At 38.2% G+C, this 21,336-nt stretch overlaps 3 protein-coding genes across 3 annotated transcripts; all 3 read left to right on the plus strand.

Moving 5' to 3' along the window:
* Window positions 1-10,065: 10,065 nt before the first annotated feature.
* LOC132601235 (uncharacterized) lies at window positions 10,066-10,605 on the plus strand. Its single transcript, XM_060314337.1, has one exon. The coding sequence runs from the start codon at window positions 10,066-10,068 to the stop codon at window positions 10,603-10,605; it is 540 nt and encodes a 179-aa protein (XP_060170320.1).
* Window positions 10,606-13,132: 2,527 nt separating this feature from the next.
* LOC132601236 (uncharacterized) lies at window positions 13,133-13,672 on the plus strand. Its single transcript, XM_060314338.1, has one exon. It carries the CDS (start codon window positions 13,133-13,135, stop codon window positions 13,670-13,672), a length of 540 nt encoding a protein of 179 aa, XP_060170321.1.
* A 7,104-nt stretch (window positions 13,673-20,776) lies between these two features.
* Window positions 20,777-21,316, plus strand: LOC132601237 (uncharacterized). Its single transcript, XM_060314339.1, has one exon. The coding sequence runs from the start codon at window positions 20,777-20,779 to the stop codon at window positions 21,314-21,316; it is 540 nt and encodes a 179-aa protein (XP_060170322.1).
* The last annotated feature ends 20 nt before the right edge of the window (window positions 21,317-21,336 follow it).

Consider the following 21,336-nt stretch of genomic DNA (forward strand, 5'->3'; position numbering starts at 1 on the left):
AGATACTCCGGTCTAGGAAGATACAGAGGCTAATCATCCTCTGGACTAGCACAGCAATAGATACTCCGCGCTAGGAAGCAACAGAGGCTAATCGTCCTCTGGACTAGCACAGCCATAAATACTCCGGTCTAGGAAGCAACGGAGGCTAATCGTCCTCTGGACTAGCACAGCAATAGATACTCCGCGCTAGGAAGCAACGGAGGCTAATCATCCTCTGGACTAGCACAACCATAGATACTCCGGTCTAGGAAGCAACGGAGGTCAATCGTCCTCTGGACTGACACAACAATACTCGTATCGATACATTAGGATCCATAACGGCTAATCGTCCTCTGGATTAGCACAGTTTTCCCATACAGGCCCAAACACCAACAAAATACAAATCATGGCATATTACCGAATCATCAATCATGGCTTAGAGCCGAATCTCACTTCTCAAGTCATCATCTCAAAATGGAGGCATTTCAAGTCATAACCAATTTAGAATCTTATTCAAATCTCTTATTCAATTTCACGTTCAAGAAACCCATTCAACAACAAAACAAGTTTAAGGTCCAACCTTTAGAAGATTAAGTTCAATCATCCAGTAATGGGAAAAGCGAGTTTCACAAAGTAGTATAGTTCGTACAAGGTTCGATGCGGGCTTGACCCTACACACGCTTGACCTTGTCTAAAAGAAATCATCTTTAATTCCAAAATAAATTCCACCAAACAAGAGTTATAACTTATACAAACAATCAAGGAAGGATTCTCAAATGCAATTCATGCTTTCACAATGTAAGCGTACTTCACAAGTAGACATAGTTGAAAAGATGATTTTTGGAATATAGATATACTTCAAGGAAGATTTTTGGGAAAATCTAGACATACATGAAAAGACGAATTTTGAAATATAGACATACAAAAGACCTTCATAGTCAAAAGGATTTCTTTAAAAGAGACATACAAATTACCTTTATATTCAAAAAGCATTTTATTTTTAAAGAGACATACATTAGGGTTTTGTATGAGAAGTTCACCCTTTTTATTCAATACAGAACTTTCGAGAAAAAGACATATATCCATAATAAGGTTTTTAAAAGAGAGACATACAAATCACAACCAAAGAGTTCGTAAAAACCGATAGAAAGAGTATGTTCAAAAAAGACATACAAATTACCTTTATATTCAAAAGAAAGGATTTTAAAAGAGACATACAAATTAAAATAAGGTTTTTAAAAGGGAGACGTACCTTAAATCCCGTTAAAATATTCCAAACGTAAGCTCCATGCTTCAAAGAATCATTCTACATCTAATTGAGGTTTGTATGACCAATAAACTATAGATATCCACCAAATTCGCAGCTACTGTTCATAGCTGAAAACCAATAGCTACAGATCTCGAAATCCGATCTTCACTGTTCAGATTTAAGACCTATATGTTGGGACCACTCAGTTAAAATTTGGGCTCGATCCAACGGTTAGATTAGCGGAAAATGTCAATTTAATATGGCTGGTCGGAGGAAATTCTACAGCAAACATACTGGGGTTTTGTTTTTAATAAAGTGCATCTAAATCAATCGTATTTCATGATTCTACCAACTATTCCATGTCTAAAACATAATAATAATTCCATATATCCATAAAAGTGTGAGGGTGTTACCTTTTTGAAGAAATCCCAAAGCTTTATCCCATATTTGACCTTGAATGAAATTTCCACAATCTAAAGATTTCATGCAATGATTTGGTGTTAATCTAGTGATTTGTTAAGGTAATTAACTTAGTGATTTGAGTAAAAACTCACCATAGAGAGATGATATATGGTCTGGTGGAAAACCCCTCTCCTTGGACATTTTTGGGTTGTATTTATAGGTTATGATAAAGGCTTGGGCTTTAAAACCTAATCCTATGAGAATTGGGATTTCCATTTTATACAGCTTCAGTAGATCGGTCATAACTGTTTGTACAGACCTTCGTTTGACCTCCATAATATATGGTTGGAAAGGTATTTCAAATACCTACAACTTTTGTGTTTTGGGTTTTTCCAAATTCCCAACAAAAATACCCGAAAACTGGGCATAAATGAAACTGTCTCAGACTTAGACGAATTTCAGGATTTTTAATGAACTTCCTTATCTCATTTGACCCCGAAAAGATTATTTAACACCATTATCCATCCCAAATGGGTCCAATACGTTAAAATGACATCTAAACCCCAATTATTTCACAATGACACCTAACTCAGATTTACGGAATGTTACAGTATGTCACGTGTGGGCGACTTGATTAAGACCATTCTGGCAGAGGCTCATAGTTCAAGGCATTCTATCCACCCTGGTGTCACTAAGATGTATCGTGATTTGAGGCAACATTACTGGTGTACTAGGATGAAGCGGGATATTGTAGAGTTCATTGCGCAGTGCCTAAATTGTCAACAAGTGAAGTATAAACATCCGAAACCTGGGGGTACATTGCAGAGAATGCCCATTCCTGAATGGAAGTAGGAAAGAATAGCCATGGATTTCGTAGTGGGTCTTCTGAAGACACTAAGGAAGTTTGACTCTATCTGGGTTATTATTGACAGGTTGACTAAGTCTTCACTATATTCCAGTAAAGATAACTTATGATGTAGAGAAGTTGGCTAAAGTTTACATTCGGGAGGTACTTAGACTTCACGGGGTTCCTATCTCCATCGTGTCCGACAGGGGTACCACGTTCACATCCAGGTTTTGGAAGTGTTTGCATGAGGAGTTGGGTACGAGGTTAGATCTTAGAACCGCCTTCCATCCTCAGACTGGCGGGCAGTCTGAGCGGACTATTTAGGTTCTTGAGGATATGTTGCGTGCGTGCGTGCGTGATAGATTTCGGTGGGTATTGAGATCCGTTCTTACCCTTATCCGAATTTGCCTACAATAATAGCTATCACTCGAGTATTGATATAGCTCCGTTTGAGGCGTTATATGGGAGAAGGTGTAGGTCTCCTATTGGGTGGTTCGATGCGTTTGAGGTGAGGCCTTGAGGCACTGATCTTCTGAGAGAGTCCCTAGAGAAGGTGAAGGTGATTCAAGCCAGGCTATTGGCAGCGCAGAATAAGCAGAAAGAGTATGCGGACCGCAAGGTCCGAGATCTTGAGTTTGAGGAAGGGGAGCAAGTGCTATTGAAGTTCTCACCCATAAAGGGCGTGATGAGGTTTGGGAAAAAGGGCAAGCTTAGCCCGAGGTTCATTGGTCCGTTTGAGATTCTCAAACGTGTGGGGGAGGTGGCTTACAAGTTGGATTTACCTCTGGGGCTATCGGGCATTCATTCGGTGTTCCATGTGTCAATGTTGAAGAAGCACCACCGCGATGGTTCCTATATCATTCGTTGGGATTCGGCGTTGTTAGATGAAAATCTATTATATGAGGAAGAGCCCATTGCTATCTTAGACAGGGATGTCCGCAAGTTGAGGTTCAAGGAAATAGCCTCTGTAAAAGTTCAGTGGATGAATCGACCAGTGGAAGAAGCCACTTTGGAAACAGAGGCGGATATGCGTAGTAATTACCCTCAGCTTTTTGCCGAATCAGGTAACTCCTCCCTAGATCCTCATTCTTGTCCATTCGGGGACGAACGGTGTCTTAATTGGTATCTGGTGTAACGACCCTTCTGGTCATTATGGAAATTTAGGACTCCATTGGGAATTTCGAGGCCGCGAATGGATTCGTAGGGCGTCTTTTTTTATGTATGCATGTTTCGTTTTGTGTTTTAAGGCCTTGGATGAAATGTGGGGTGATAGGGGGAAAAACTGGACAGATAACCAACCTCACTGCCCAAATTGGACCGCTACAGTAGTGGGATTACCGCTGCAGCGGTACCGCTGTAGCGGTGCCTCGACCGCTTCCAGCGGCCAACCATTTCTTTAGTGGCCGCTGTGGCGGAAGGTGGACCGCTATGGTGGTACCTCATCGCTATAGCGGTGAACCGACCGCCATAGCGGTCAGACGAGAAAGTTGGGGACCGCTGCTGCGGAGTAGCGACCGCCGCAGCGGTTGACTGGAGGCAGAATCCGGGTTTTAAATTCCTTAGTTTTATTTTCTCATTCATAACACCCCAACACACTTCCCAACAAACACTTTGAGATAGTTTTCAAGCTAGGACAAGACAATCTTGTGAGGTAAGTTCCATTACTGTCATTCTATCATTCCTTTCCCCTTAATTATTATAATCATTCTCATGGGTCTTTAATTGTGGAATTGAATTAGAAACTCTAGAATATTAATGAAACTTCTAAACTTGATGGGTTATGATTATTATCACTTAGTTACCATCTAAATGCGTTGATAGTTGCTATTTGTCGTAAATTGAACATTTAGAGACATAAACTAAGTGATTGGAGACCTGGGTTCTATAAAAATGGTGTCTTGCCATGAAAACTGCTTGTAATGGGGATATTGATAGAATGTTGTTAGAAAGTGATGAGTAATGATTACCAAGGGTCTAGATAGGTTGTTTATCACCTTGAAAATCAGCCACCCCTTGGAATGGGGTAAGGGAAGGGTATTCTTGCGTTGGAACTTGTGATTGAGTATTATGACTCATTGAGCCTTCTATTTCTAGACTTTGAGCGTTCTGAGGCCTTGAGAAAAGGAAAGGCTGTAGCATAGTGACTTGCATTGTTCCAGCTCTTCTTTGAGGTAGGTTACGGTTTACTTGAGTTAGACTTTGGTTAGTTGAATGTATGTTTGTGATTTCATTAGGAGAAAGCATGTCTATTATTCATTACATGATATTGTGTGGTTAAGCTCCTATGTGTTTGTGATTGAATGTTGTGTAGGCTTCATGCCATTATTCCTGTATGATTTAATCTGCAGTGGTTGTATTGTGATTGAGAAGTTAATATAGTCTTCTCAAGAGTATTGTGATATGAAAGATGAGGTGAATATGGATATTGAGAAGGTATGACAAGGCACATATGTGGCCTAGATTATGGGCTCGTGGTCCGAGGATAGTTCCAAAAATGAGAGGTTTATTGTTATATCCCGCGTCCGAGGTCCGTTCCAGAGCGGAGAATGTGCTCGGGTCCGAGGAGTGCTCCGGAACGAGTGGTACATGGACACCATGGGTCCCCTGCAGGTCATGACTACTGAACTATGACATCAGCTAGCATGTGTGTACAACGAGTGGGGGTATAGTGTACTTTTATCTCCGTTGTAGTTAACGTGTTTGTGATTCTTGGCAATTCGGTGATTTGTTGTGTTCGTCTGTGGTTGGCTTGTTTTGATGTATTGATATTCATGTATGATTGACTGGCTTGTTTACTTTGGTGATTTCTTAAGATATGCATGATACTACTCTTAGTCGGCCTATGGTGCTTACCGGTACATAGTGTTTGTACTGATACTACCTTGCTGCATTCTTTGAGTGCAGATTTTGACATAGAGACCGCTACTCATCCTCACATCTAGCGTGGAGGATACTTGCTGACAGATTTTGGGGTGAGCATCCTTCTCATACCAGGCCGCCCGAAGATGTTCTACTTATAATGTCTTTTCTTATTCTGGACATTATGGATATTTATTAGATAGAATTAAGTTCTTAGACGTGTTTTTTTGGCTTAGAGTCTTGTACGATGACTTTCAGATTTTGGGGAATTTGTAATAGTTATACTTCCGCACTTGTTTAGTATTTTATGGCATGACTTACCCAGTTTATTTGATGCGTGAATGAGTATAATTGTTGACCTGTTTAATATAAAATCAGACTTGAATTAATAGAGATCTTGTGTGTTAGTTCGCCCACTAGGATTTAGTTGGGTGCCAGTCATGGTGGGTTGGGTCGTGACAGTTTTGGTACTGAATGACCCTTTCCCTCATTGGGCTACGTGCTTTTATTAAGTTGTGGCTTTGGAATTTCTAGTTTTCTTTGAGTTTTGCATAAATCACACATGTTGAGAAATTGTGAAACAGGGGATCTGGTCACTGGAAAATTTCGATAGATCCCGCTATAGCGGATCCGCTGTGGCGAGAAAGGCTTCGCAATGGCAACGATTTGAAAACGTGAAGGTCTGCTGTAGCAGACTAAGTCCCGCTACGGCAAACCCGTTATGGCGGTGCATGCACCGCTGCGACTAAGGGTCTGAGTCAGTGAGCATTTTTTTACAGCCCAATAGGACAACATAGGGAACTCATGGTATACAAACGTAACACACACACACGCACACACATAATTCACAGATCATCGATAGGACGGTACCACTAAATACCAATTGGACTTGTTGAGATACCAATTGGGATCATCCAGATACCAATTGGATTCAACTTAGGGATGAAACTGACTGAGATAGCACGATGGGAAAGAAAGAAATAAAGTTCCCTAGATGCCCCATAGCCTCTCGTGGATGGGTACGGACGTCATCTTACCACTCCACGAGACTCTACTAGACATTGCTCTTGTACTCGAGAGACCGGTAACCAAGGGCTCTGATACCAACTTTCACGAACAAAATTACAGATCATGCAGGCACCTACCTAATTACCTTCTAGTAGGAGAACCCTCACCAACTAACCCATTATTGAAACTCATTTTTCCGTTCAATAATTGATAATCATAAACATAAGTGAGAAAACATAAGTGATACTCTTATAAAATTTGAGCTTACAATTTCACGAGGACCTAGTCTAGATGTATACAAGAGTTTCTACAATACAGAGGAATAAGGTTAAAATAAAACGACACAACTTCTGCCTTGGAACAAGATGCACAGAAGCTATAGGAAGATCCCCGCCACTTCAACTAAATGAAACCTTCAAGCAATAACCTGAAATATATCTACACCCGAAAAGGATGTATCAAGTGTAGTATTAGTACACCACACATATTGATAAGCATCATAGGCCGACTAAGATTAGTTCACGCAATACGCTATAAAATCAATTAGAACAAACAGATAAGTACAATTGTAACACCTCTTTAAATCCTACCCATACTTAAATAGTTCTAATATAACATACTAATATCCCATTACCTCGTCAACACAACACTAGGAGGTAAAGACCAACAGACAACGAACAATTATACTCAAGAAGGACTCCTAGACCAATTGAACCACAATAAATTATAAAGGACAGACCTCAATCTCCCTATCAACCGACACTAAGTGGGACCACTAACTCTTATCTTTTTCCTCTTTACTTTAACATCCTCATAATTTGAAAATTAGACATAACATCACAACAACCCACATCAGATATTAGCCAAAAGTCACTTATCAATTACAAGTAAAGCTAAGTAAAAGCAATGAAACCCACAACTGTATCTCAACCGTACTTTCAAACCTAGTCCATGCTAAATGAAATTACTCCAACATCACCTTCCCTCATTAGTCAACGATGTCATGAAATTACATGTAAACACAACCGCTCAACCATAATGACAATTCAAGTATGAAATCATAGAATGAGTCATGATTCAATGTAATACAACCAAGACGAGTATCACCTCTATCACACAAATGAAAGTAAGTAATATGTAATGTAACTCGAGTTAGTATCACATCCGTACACACATGCTAGATGATATTGCTTTCCCAAATAGCCATGACCTGTAGAGGACCCATAGTGTCCATATACCACTCGCTCTGAAACTGACCTCGGATCACTAGCCCTCAACTTGGCCACATCCTCACCCCCTATCAAATGTTCCCTTTTTGTGTGTGTGTGTATTCTGTTTCTCATCACAATGTATATCTCACGTATTTCCAGTTCATCAGTAAATTAAGAAATACGATCAGTCCATAATATCAATATCAAGATCACAAGGCATCATGCCACAAGTCATCACAAGACCCAATATAACTCTGCTCATTAATCACACAAATTTGACATCTGTTAAATCACGACATGAATAGTCTAATGCAGACACGTGCAAATTACTGCACAAGTCACACGCCCGCTAGTACAACATGAAGTCAATTATGTTCTAAGTACAAACCACTATAACATATGATATGACAGGATTCTCTATTAGCCAACACATTAGTAAAACAATTCCCATTCTTCAATTAAATCAACCCTAAGAGGATATACACGCTTTACCACCTCCCCTTGAATATAACAACTACACACTTGGTTCGACTACTTCTCTTAACGGCGACAAGCCCACATAATTCTTATATTTAATGCCAACCTAACTAGTATTAAACCAAACACCGTGCTCAAAGACCGAATCATGCTTTCTCGCATCAATTCTACATATATATACGAGTCACTAATCAAAGTCTAACAAAAGTAAACCATAACCTACCTTGAGGCCGACCAGGTGCCACGAAAAAACACAGAGTCTTCATCCCTTGCTTCCGAATTCGGAGGCCACGACGGGGTAGTCTTACTCAAGTCTCTATGTGTTCTGTCCAGAAACTCTCCGAAGTGATGGCTTAGAGGAAGTTTGGTGGAAAAGTCGGAATTAATCCCGTAATAGGGTTTTTAACGGGGTCTGGTTCGCTCTGACCCCTGCAGCGGCCTATTTATCCGCTATAATTAACTCGCTATGGCGGGTCCTGGTCCACTGCGACGAAGCTATCCTGTCCGGGCCTATAAAAATTTAACCCATGCCAATCCTGATAAGACCAATATACATGAAAAATTTCCATGTGGACTAATTTTATAACAAGAAACTTGGTTTTCATACACGGGCCGCGGAAGGTCAAATAACGACCCGGTGGGTCGTTACTCCTTGTAACTTAAATTGATGTCCAAAAAAGAATCTTCGGATTGCATTTTTGGATCAGAAGACAATTGGTTAGATATAATAGCATTTGGAGAAGTATATGAAACAAAACTAGTGGATTCGATTCTTCCTTGGATAAATGTTTACCAGAAAAGGGTCAAATATACCTTGGTACTATGAAAAAATAGTTCATATATACCCCTCGTTATTATTCCGGTCCAAGTATACCACTCGTTATACTTTCGGTCCAAATATACCATTCCCATCATAGTTTTGCAGTAATTTGCCTCTAATTTTGACAGAGAGAAACGTGTCAATCTTAGAATCAAATGACTCACCCCCCAATTTTAAATGCCCAATTCCTTTAGAAACCCACCCGTTTAACCCGACCCGACACATTTTCGTTTCTTTTTCATCTTCTTTGTTAAGACCCAAATCTATGTTTTTCTGCTAAGTTTGCTAGAAAAAATAAATTCTGCCGGAAAATAGTAAACCCCCAATCAAATGAACTCTAACGGTATCGATTACACTTTCCTAATTTACATTATTTTCTAATAGATTACTCACGAAAGTTATTGATTTGAAGTAAATTCCAGCATGTATTTGAGTTTAGAAATTAGTAAAAACCAATTCCTAATTGGTTTTCCTATAGCTAACATGATTTTTATTTGAATTATGCATGTTTTAATTATATAGAGAATGCTTTAAATGTTTATTTTGCTTCTTTGTATGTGCGGGGACAAGGATATGCTTGTGTTGACATATTTTCTTACGATTATTTGATAAACTATGTTCAGACTACGATAAGTACGATTCAAATTGGTATGTATTCGTTTTTGAACAAAGCTTTTTTGCATACGCCTTACAGGTGTTTATTGAGTCATTTTACGGGGACTCAATATATTTGATTTGATTGTAGCCCTTTACAAGTTTTTTTCAAATTTTATGACCTTTTTAAAAGAAATCATCACTTATTGCACATAAGAGATCTAGAAAAAAACACTTAGGAGATCTGAAAAGGTCATTTTCTTCTATTCAGATTGTAAGAGGGCAAGAGATCTCATGTCCTCCTATGATGATGATAGTTAGTTGTTATACTTTTACTAATTTTGTCTCATTACACATAAGGTAATTGTATAATTGAAGTTGGATGATAAGAGAATCCAACACATCATGCATTGTTGTTGCTAAAAATGTTAAAGTATTTACTACATATCAATTACTTAACATATTCAATATGTTTGACCGCATCCCTTTTCACTTAACAAATCAAGCAAAAATACTGTCAAAATATTACCTTTGTGTTTATTCCTATTTTGCTTAAATGTCATTCCTATATATATCCACTCGCATTCGCTTCAAAATTCATAGCAAAATTATTAGAAAAATGGCTTCTTCTTTTGCTTCGTATTTGCTTCTTTTAGTACTTTTCACAAACATTTTCTACTTCCAAACCTCTTTGTGTGACAAAGGTGAGGACGAGGCATTAATAGCAGGTATATGTAGACAAGTACAAGATTTCACATTCTGCTTGAATACTTTTAGACAAAATTTACCTACACATCCATATATTCCTAAAGAAGTAACGCGAGTTGCTATCAGCCAATCACTAGGACATGCTATCAACGACCGCATCTTCATTGAGAAATCAAAAGAAAATTCAACACACAAAGAAATCCAAAACTTGTACGCTATTTGTGATAGTGGTTATGGTTTCTTGATAAGCTTGCTTCAAGATGCTACCCTTGCATTAGCTAAAAAGAGTTATAAAGACTTGGAAAATTCACTTTCCAAGTGTCCCAGATTTGTGATCGACTGTCATGATGCATTTGGTGATAAGATAACGCCTGAATTGTTAGATAGGAGTAGAAAACAACTTGATCTTGTATTAATGGCAAATATCGCTGAAGGCCGTATTCAGAAATAAAAAAATTTATGTGATGGTTATAAATTAACTTGTCTTACTTGAAAGTTAGAACCTTATAGTGAGAAAACGGATATTGCAAGAAATGTTAGTCTCAAGTTGTTATTTAAAGTCATGCAAATAAGCAAAGAAATAAAGAGAATCCATCTTGACCCTTTGTTCTTCTTACCAAGACCCTTGATCGATGGAATACACAAGATTTTACAAAAGCAAATTTGGTTAGAGATTGAGGCACAACTTTGATGTTAGGTGTTTTTGTGTAATAAGCTGGATCGGGTCGCACCCAGGTTCAAAATCTCATCAGAAAAGTTACATATACAGTAAAAATAAAAGTGACGTTTTTTACATCTGTATTAAACCTTGAACACCCTTAATAAAATTATTGGCTTGGCAACTGATCGAACTAGATACAATGAGAGGGTTTTGCCCACTTCTTTTCTTTTATTGTTTTCAGTCTATCCAAAATGCAATTTCAAAACAACGTCATTTAGAGGTCGCGGGCTTTCCTTTAAATAATGGATGGACTAATTGAGGCAGTTGTTTGGTACCATTTTAAATGTTTTCTTTGTAAAATTACAAATCTACCAAAACAAAAACATTTCAATTTGATATAAAAGTTATTAATTTGTAATACCCTGTACCTAGCAAGTCCCAAAATGGGTTACCACAATGTTGGGGCTTAGGCCTATTTCCTGAGATCCCTATTGACCACTTCTAATTACTCTTAGTTTGGATGATTGAGTATTCAACCCTTGAGAGGCGCTAGAGTTTCTAGTTCTACATATAAACTCTAGTTCATCTTGTTAATTAAGCTACGTTTTAGTGATAATTTCTCCTGCTTTGTAGCTTAATGACTGAGCTTGAGTTATATACAATGCCAATATAATATAGCATTTTTTTACACCATCAAGTTATTCAAATTATATTTATAGGTAAACTTCCTTAAAATGTGGGATTTCTAATCATGAATATAAGATACATGCTATATATGAAGGTGACCTGGTTGTTCGTAAGATTCTTTTTAAGGTTTTAGTTTTACTTACGTCATATGCCTAGATAGCCACATAAAGCCGGCATGAATTATCAGTTGGACATCTAAAGTGACGAGTAGTTTAAAAAAAAGATCTAAAGTTGTGACAAGCTGTTCCCATATAACTTAAATTGATGTCCAAAAAAGAATCTTCGGATTGCATTTTTGGATCAGAAGACAATTGGTTAGATATAATAGCATTTGGAGAAGTATATGAAACAAAACTAGTGGATTCGATTCTTCCTTGGATAATTTTTTACCAGAAAAGGGTCAAATATACCTCGGTACTATGAAACAATAGTTCATATATACGCCTCGTTATTATTCCGGTCCAAGTATACCACTCGTTATACTTTCGGTCCAAATATACCATTCCCATCATAGTTTTGCAGTAATTTGCCTCTAATTTTGACAGAGAGACACGTGTCAATCTTTGAATCAAATGACTCACCCCCCAATTTTAAGTGCCCAATTCCTTTAGAAACCCACCCGTTTAACCCGACCCGACACATTTTCGTTTCTTTTTCATCTTCTTTGTTAAGACCCAAATCTATGTTTTTCTGCTAAGTTTGCTAGAAAAAATAAATTCTGCCGGAAAATAGTAAACCCCCAATCAAATGAACTCTAACGGTATCGATTACACTTTCCTAATTTACATTATTTTCTAATAGATTACTCACGAAAGTTATTGATTTGAAGTAAATTCCAGCATGTATTTGAGTTTAGAAATTAGTAAAAACCAATTCCTAATTGGTTTTCCTATAGCTAACATGATTGTTATTTGAATTATGCATGTTTTATTTATATAGAGAATGCTTTAAATGTTTATTTTGCTTCTTTGTATGTGCGGGGGAAAGGATATGCTTGTGTAGACATATTTTCTTACGATTATTTGATAAAATATGTTCAGACTACGATAAGTACGATTCAAATTGGTATGTATTCGTTTTTGAACAAAGCTTTTTTGCATACGCCTTACAGGTGTTTTTTGAGTCATTTTACGGGGACTCAATATATTTGATTTGATTGTAGCCCTTTACAAGTTTTTTTCAAATTTTATGACCTTTTTAAAAGAAATCATCACTTATTGCACATAAGAGATCTAGAAAAAAACACTTAGGAGATCTGAAAAGGTCATTTTCTTCTATTCAGATTGTAAGAGGGCAAGAGATCTCATGTCCTCCTATGATGATGATAGTTAGTTGTTATACTTTTACTAATTTTGTCTCATTACACATAAGGTAATTGTATAATTGAAGTTGGATGATAAGAGAATCCAACACATCATGCATTGTTGTTGCTAAAAATGTTAAAGTATTTACTACATATCAATTACTTAACATATTCAATATGTTTGACCGCATCCCTTTTCACTTAACAAATCAAGCAAAAATACTGTCAAAATATTACCTTTGTGTTTATTCCTATTTTGCTTAAATGTCATTCCTATATATATCCACTCGCATTCGCTTCAAAATTCATAGCAAAATTATTAGAAAAATGGCTTCTTCTTTTGCTTCGTATTTGCTTCTTTTAGTACTTTTCACAAACATTTTCTACTTCCAAACCTCTTTGTGTGACAAAGGTGAGGACGAGGCATTAATAGCAGGTATATGTAGACAAGTACAAGATTTCACATTCTGCTTGAATACTTTTAGACAAAATTTACCTACACATCCATATATTCCTAAAGAAGTAACGCGAGTTGCTATCAGCCAATCACTAGGACATGCTATCAACGACCGCATCTTCATTGAGAAATCAAAAGAAAATTCAACACACAAAGAAATCCAAAACTTGTACGCTATTTGTGATAGTGGTTATGGTTTCTTGATAAGCTTGCTTCAAGATGCTACCCTTGCATTAGCTAAAAAGAGTTATAAAGACTTGGAAAATTCACTTTCCAAGTGTCCCAGATTTGTGATCGACTGTCATGATGCATTTGGTGATAAGATAACGCCTGAATTGTTAGATAGGAGTAGAAAACAACTTGATCTTGTATTAATGGCAAATATCGCTGAAGGCCGTATTCAGAAATAAAAAAATTTATGTGATGGTTATAAATTAACTTGTCTTTCTTGAAAGTTAGAACCTTATAGTGAGAAAACGGATATTGCAACAAATGTTAGTCTCAAGTTGTTATTTAAAGTCATGCAAATAAGCAAAGAAATAAAGAGAATCCATCTTGACCCTTTGTTCTTCTTACCAAGACCCTTGATCGATGGCATACACAAGATTTTACATAAGCAAATTTGGTTAGAGATTGAGGCACAGCTTTGATGTTAGGTGTTTTTGTGTAATAAGCTGGATCGGGTCGCACCCAGGTTCAAAATCTCATCAGAAAAGTTACATATACAGTAAAAAAAAAGTGACGTTTTTTACATCTGTATTAAACCTTGAACACCCTTAATAAAATTATTGGCTTGGCAACTGATCGAACTAGATACAATGAGAGGGTTTTGCCCACTTCTTTTCTTCTATTGTTTTCAGTCTATCCAAAATGCAATTTCAAAACAACGTCATTGTAGACGCTGAAATTTAGTGGGACTTAAATCCACAAATTAATTTGGATCATATTCTAAATTCGAGACGTGTTGGTCCAAACAAATATTTTTATTGCTTAAATCCAACATGTATGGATTTAATTGAAAGACCAATTCAATTGGGCTAGCCTATCTTGTCGGACTTCACATGATGAGCCCACTCTATCAGCCCAAGGTCCATGCCCTGTGTCAAATGATGTGGCGCGCCAAGTCAAGTCAAGGACCAATAAAATCATGCCACGTGCATAAGTGACGCAGCATGTCAAGTCAATAGAAGAACCAATAAAATATCGCCAAGTGTTGAAATGACATGGTTCAACCAATTATATACAAACCCTAGCTCTCCCCTGCAACTATAAATAGGGGTCTTCACAAAGCCAAAAAAAAGGAAGAAAAATACATAGAGAAACTCTCAGCCGCAAGTCTTCCGCATACTAAGAAGTCTTCGCTCCAAGTGGTGAGCCGCAAGTTTCCATACCTCTACGTTTGTGATTAAAGCTCGGCTCCGCATTCGTAGTGAAATATCAACAACAAGTGATTCGTCCATTCAAGAATAAGCAAAAGCCCTTGATTGACGGCCGTATCATGAGGAGAAGAATCAGAGGATTACATCTTTTTATTTAAGATTTCATAAAGATTGTAACCCCCGCGCAAATTCTTGAAATCAAATATTATTCTTTGTCGCTATTTTTCTTGTCTTGATTATTATTTTCAGGAACGACAGATTAGTCCTTACAAATTTGGCACGCCCAGTGGGACAATCTTTACCTCTCATCTCTTCTCTCCAATAGTCGAACTTCAAAAACACTAAGATGGCTTTCAAGAAGGTCAACTCGAAATCCGCATCCGCAAAAACTACCGGATCCAAATTCTCCGTTGCTGTTGAAAACATCCTAGATGTTACTGAGGGGATCACCGGACCTGTCACAAGGAACAAACACAAATTGCTATGGCAACGAGTTCCGCAAGCACAGCCTGAATCTGCTGTCGTCTTTGGTTCGTCTTCCGCAAACACCACAGAAGAAGGGGAGAATGTCTCCAAAATGGTGGAGAGGGTTCTCGCCCAACTTAGTTTATCTAAGCCCAAGAAATCCATCAGGCAAGCTGACGATGACGTCTTGAGCAGTGGATCTACTCCGCATAACATGTCCGCATCCTATGTTCGCGAAAATCTGTGTTATTCTTCTTCATCTATGATGGTGATGCATGCGATGATGACCAATGCTTCAACTGTTGAAGAACAACTCGCGAGCTTGACAAAGGCAATTGGAGACTTGACCAAATATGTGCAAGATCAAGATAATCGAATTGTCAAGTTGACAGACAGGTTTGATAGTGTGATGGAGGGGGATTCGAATCATGCCCCTGGAAAACGTCCGCAAGCACAAGAAAGGATTGAATCTCCGCAAAACAAGTGGAACATGCTTCAGAAATCCAAGTTTCCTCTGAAGGGATGATTCCAATCAATCAAATAAAGGAGTTCATCATGGGGACCATCAAGGATAAATATGATGTTTCCGCAAAATCATCCCTTACATATGCGAAGCCGTACACTGCAAGGATTGATAGCTTGAAGATTCCTGCCGGTTATCAACCCCCAAAATTGCAGCAGTTTGATGGCAAGGGAAATCCGAAGCAACATGTGGCACACTTCATTGAAACATGCAACAACGCTGGAACATATGGTGATTACCTTGCCAAACAGTTTGTTCGTTCCCTTAAAGGTTATATTTTTGATTGGTACACAGACCTTGAGTCTGGTTCCATTGATAGTTGGGAGCAAATGGAGCAGGAGTTTCTCAACCGCTTCTATAGCACAAGACGCACCGTAAGCATGGTGGAACTTACAAACACTCGCCAGCGAAAGGAAGAACCAGTTATTGACTTCATCAATCAATGGAGGCATGCAAGTCTAAACTGCAAAGATAGACTCAGCGAAGCTTCGGGAATAGAGATGTGCATTCAAGGTATGCACTGGGGTCTCACCTATATCTTGTAAGGCATAAAGCCTAAGACTTTTGAAGAATTGGCCACTCGTGCTCATGACATGGAGTTAAGCATGGCGTCAGTCGGAAGTGAAGCGCCGCCGGTCTACGAATCCCGCAAAGGTAAAGACAAGCAAGAAGTAAAGAAAGTGGGGAGATATTTTTCTAAGACCGAAAACAAAGAATCCATGAACGTTAATGTTGCACTTGTGAAGTTCACCACTAAAGTAAGCAAGAAGCAGAGCGTGAAGTCAACTTCTTTGGAGGATAGAGCGAACAGAAAACCAACTTTGAAGGAGATGCAAGAGAAGGATTATCCATTCCTTGATTCAGACGTTTCTGCAATCTTTGATGAACTTCTTGGGCTGAAACTTTTTGAGTTACCCGAGATGAAGCGGCCGAATGAAGCAGGGAGAACTGATGAACTGAATTATTGCAAGTACCACCGATTGATCGGCCACCCTATAGAGAAATGCTTTGTCTTCAAGGATAAAGTTATGGAGCTAGCTCGCGAAGGAAAGATTTCACTTGAAGATGAGAAAGAAAGTGCAAATCAAGTTGGTGTCACAATTAGCTCACTCGATCCAGTCATGACCTGCAACTTTGTTGAAGGATATGGAGAGAAAGACATCCCGAACATATGTCTGGCAGGAATGATTAAGTTTGGAGACTTCGAACCAGTTAATGTGAATGAAATGTTTTCTTTTCTTACATCGAGCGATATTGTGTCATTAGAAGGAGGACCGTCTGAAGAAGACGAAGACCAAAGTGGTCATCTTGATGATGGGGGTTGGACTTTCGTAACTCGTCGCAAGCACCGCAAAATAGGTTCGCGAAAGGATTCAGTGAAACGAAAAACTAAGGGAAAGAAGGTGAGTAAACCTGAAACAAAAAATCCAGCTAAGCACCCAAAGAAGGAGAAAATAAGAGGGCGGTACTACCAAGAACCACGTCGTCCAATAACATTAGGAGAATACTTGCCGAGTTGGTTTCACACCAAATTCGTCATTGATGATGTAAAAGCTTCATGTTGTACCGTTGATGAGAAGGAAGCGAAAAACGTGACCTCGTCATGTCCATCATCAGAAGACTCTGCAAAGTCATCTCCTGAAGTCATAGATGCGTGCATGGCCAAAATCACATTCACCGATGATGACCTTCTACTCGGCGACATACCTCATAATCGCCCTTTATTAATGATTGGGTTTGCACGTGAGCAAAAGATGAACAGAATCCTAATCGATGGTGGATCTGGAGTTAACATCCTTCCTATTCACACAATGAAGGAGCTTGGAATCGCAATGGAGGATCTTTCCGCAAGTCGTTTGATGATCCAAGGATTCAACCAAGGGGGACAAAGAGCCATAGGAGCTGTCAAAATAGACCTCACCATCGGCGAGTTGCAATCCAGCGCGTGGTTGCATGTGATCGATGCAAGGACTTCATATAACATCTTGCTCGGTAGGCCTTGGGTACATGAGAACAAGGTGATCCCCTCTACCTACCACCAGTGTTTGAAGTATCATGAAGACGGAGTTGAAAAGAAGATTATGGCCGATGATAATCCCTTCACTGAAGCTGAAGCATACTTCGCCGATGCCAAGTTCTACTTAAAGAAATGTGCCGCAAAAGTTGATGTGTGATAAAAGATAATGCTGAGTTTATGAACCAAAATGCAAAGGTGGCTGCTTGTAAGGAGAAGGCAGCAGTTAAGGAAGATCAAAGGTCCTTCGATGTCAATAAGTTGCCCAACACAAATGGCGCTTCTTCGAGTAAGAAAGTGACTTCTGTTCTTCGTTATGCTCCAAAGGCCAAAAAGGACGAGGGAAACATGTTGGGAGGACTAACCCTTCCTATCAAGCAGATCGACACAATAATGTCATCTACGAAATTACTCGGAAAATTTGTGGCTAGCAGCTCGCTACAAAATGAAGCACTCCCTACGAGGCGTACAGGTGAAGGTTTCGATCCAAATGCTTACAAACTACTCGCAAAGGCTGGATACAATCCTTGCGAACCATCAAAATTAGGGAAGCTTCCGATGGAACCTGCGGCGAGGCAAAAACGTGAAGGTTTGGGGTATAAACAACCCCCACCAGTTCGCATCTCCATAAGAAGGGCAAGTAATAACTACATCACTGCAGAAGAGGAACCTCTTGCTTCTAACAAAAGGCCGTCTGTCTTCGACCGACTGGGAAAGTCGACCGCAAGAGTTTCTGTATTTGAGAGGTTAGGACCAATGAAGAATGGAAGCAAGATTCGGAGAAACCACAAGAGTATGAAATCATCAGTTTTTCCCAAATCTCAAAATATCTCCAAAGATTTCCGAAGTCTGATCCCTTCTAGGATGAGGCGGCAAACGGGTCTTGTGGTCTCATGTGGAGAAGTGCTAAAAGCAAAGTCGCATGTTGTGGTCTACACCAAGGAGCGAGATGAAGATAAAGAAAGTGTTGGCTCTTCATATCACGTTGCTGTACAAGATGAAAGGGATACTTTATCTCCAATAAGGGTTGGTGAAGAGTTGGAGGATGTTTCTTGGTGTTACCATATATCTGTCGATGATGGCGAACCTCAAGAAGATGAAGACGCTAAGGATGCTCCGCCCGAATTTGAAGAAGGGGTAAAAATGACAGTCGACGCATTGAAAGAAATCAACCTTGGCACTGATGAAGATCAAAGGCCTACTTATGTAAATTCTTTACTTGCAGTCGATGAAGAGAGTGCTTATGTTGAATTACTTAAAGAGTATAAGGATGTATTTGCCTGGAGTTACAAAGAGATGCCTGGCTTAGACCCTAAAGTTGCGGTCCATCATCTCGCTGTCAAGAATGGCACACGTCCTATCAAACAAGCACAGCGACGTTTCAGGCCCGAATTAAGTTCCCCACATCCTTTATGTCGCTATTTAGTGATAATTTCTCCTGCTTTGTAGTTTAATGACTGAGCTTAAGTTATATACAATGCCAATATAATATATCATTTTTTTACACCATCAAGTTATTCAAAGTATATTTATAGGTAAACTTCCTTAAAATGTGGGATTTCTAATCATGAATATAAGATACATGCTACATATGAAGGTGACCTGGTTGTTCGTAAGATTCTTTTTAAGGTTTTAGTTTTACTTACGTCATATGCCTAGATAGCCACATAAAGCCGGCATGAATTATCAGTTGGACATCTAAAGTGACGAGTAGTTTAAAAAAAAGTTGTGACAAGCTGTTCCCTTGTGACTTTAATTGATGTCCAAAAAAGAATCTTCAGTACTCTGATTGCATTTTTGGATCAGAAGACAATTTGTTTGATATAATAGCATTTGGAGAAGTATATGAAACAAAACTAGTGGATTCGATTCTTCCTTGGATAATTTTTTGACCAGAAAAGGGTAAAATATACCTCGGTACTATAAAAAATAGTTCATATATACCCCTCGTTATTATTCCGGTCCAAGTATACCCCTCGTTATACTTTCGGTCCAAATATATCATTCCCATCATAGTTTTGCAGTAATTTGCCTCTAATTTTGACAGAGAGAAACGTGTCAATCTTAGAATCAAATGACTCACCCCCCAATTTTAAATGCCCAATTCCTTTAGAAACCCACCCGTTTAACCCGACCCGACACATTTTCGTTTCTTTTTCATCTTCTTTGTTAAGACCCAAATCTATGTTTTTCTGCTAAGTTTGCTAGAAAAAAATAAATTCTGCCGGAAAATAGTAAACCCCCAATCAAATGAACTCCAACGGTATCGATTACACTTTCCTAATTTACATTATTTTCTAATAGATTACTCACGAAAGTTATTGATTTGAAGTAAATTCCAGCATGTATTTGAGTTTAGAAATTAGTAAAAACCAATTCCTAATTGGTTTTCCTATAGCTAACATGATTTTTATTTGAATTATGCATGTTTTAATTATATAGAGAATGCTTTAAATGTTTATTTTGCTTCTTTGTATGTGCGGGAACAAGGATATGCTTGTGTTGACATATTTTCTTACGATTATTTGATAAACTATGTTCAGACTACGATAAGTACGATTCAAATTGGTATGTATTCGTTTTTGAACAAAGCTTTTTTGCATACGCCTTACAGGTGTTTATTGAGTCATTTTACGGGGACTCAATATATTTGATTTGATTGTAGCCCTTTACAAACGTTTTTCAAATTTTATGACTTTTTTACAAGAAATCATCATTTATTACACATAAGAGATCAGGAAAAAAAACACATAAGAGATCTGAAAAGGCCATTTTCTTCTATTCAGATTGTAAGAGGGCAAGAGATCTCATGTCCTCCTATGATGATGATAGTTAGTTGTTATACTTTTACTAATTTTGTCTCATTACACATAAGGTAATCGTATTATTGAATTGGATGATAAGAGAATCCAACACATCATGCATTGTTGTTGCTAAAAATGTTAAAGTATTTACTACATATCAATTACTTAACATATTCAATATGTTTGACCGCATCCCTTTTCACTTAACAAATCAAGCAAAAATACTGTCAAAATATTACCTTTGTGTTTATTCCTATTTTGCTTAAATGTCATTCCTATATATATCCACTCGCATTCGCTTCAAAATTCATAGCAAAATTATTAGAAAAATGGCTTCTTCTTTTGCTTCGTATTTGCTTCTTTTAGTACTTTTCACAAACATTTTCTACTTCCAAACCTCTTTGTGTGACAAAGGTGAGGACGAGGCATTAATAGCAGGTATATGTAGACAAGTACAAGATTTCACATTCTGCTTGAATACTTTTAGACAAAATTTACCTACACATCCATATATTCCTAAAGAAGTAACGCGAGTTGCTATCAGCCAATCACTAGGACATGCTATCAACGACCGCATCTTCATTGAGAAATCAAAAGAAAATTCAACACACAAAGAAATCCAAAACTTGTACGCTATTTGTGATAGTGGTTATGGTTTCTTGATAAGCTTGCTTCAAGATGCTACCCTTGCATTAGCTAAAAAGAGTTATAAAGACTTGGAAAATTCACTTTCCAAGTGTCCCAGATTTGTGATCGACTGTCATGATGCATTTGGTGATAAGATAACGCCTGAATTGTTAGATAGGAGTAGAAAACAACTTGATCTTGTATTAATGGCAAATATCGCTGAAGGCCGTATTCAGAAATAAAACAATTTATGTGATGGTTA

The sequence above is a fragment of the Lycium barbarum genome, chromosome 7 (genome assembly GCF_019175385.1).
Source record: "Lycium barbarum isolate Lr01 chromosome 7, ASM1917538v2, whole genome shotgun sequence".
NCBI lineage: Eukaryota > Viridiplantae > Streptophyta > Magnoliopsida > Solanales > Solanaceae > Lycium > Lycium barbarum.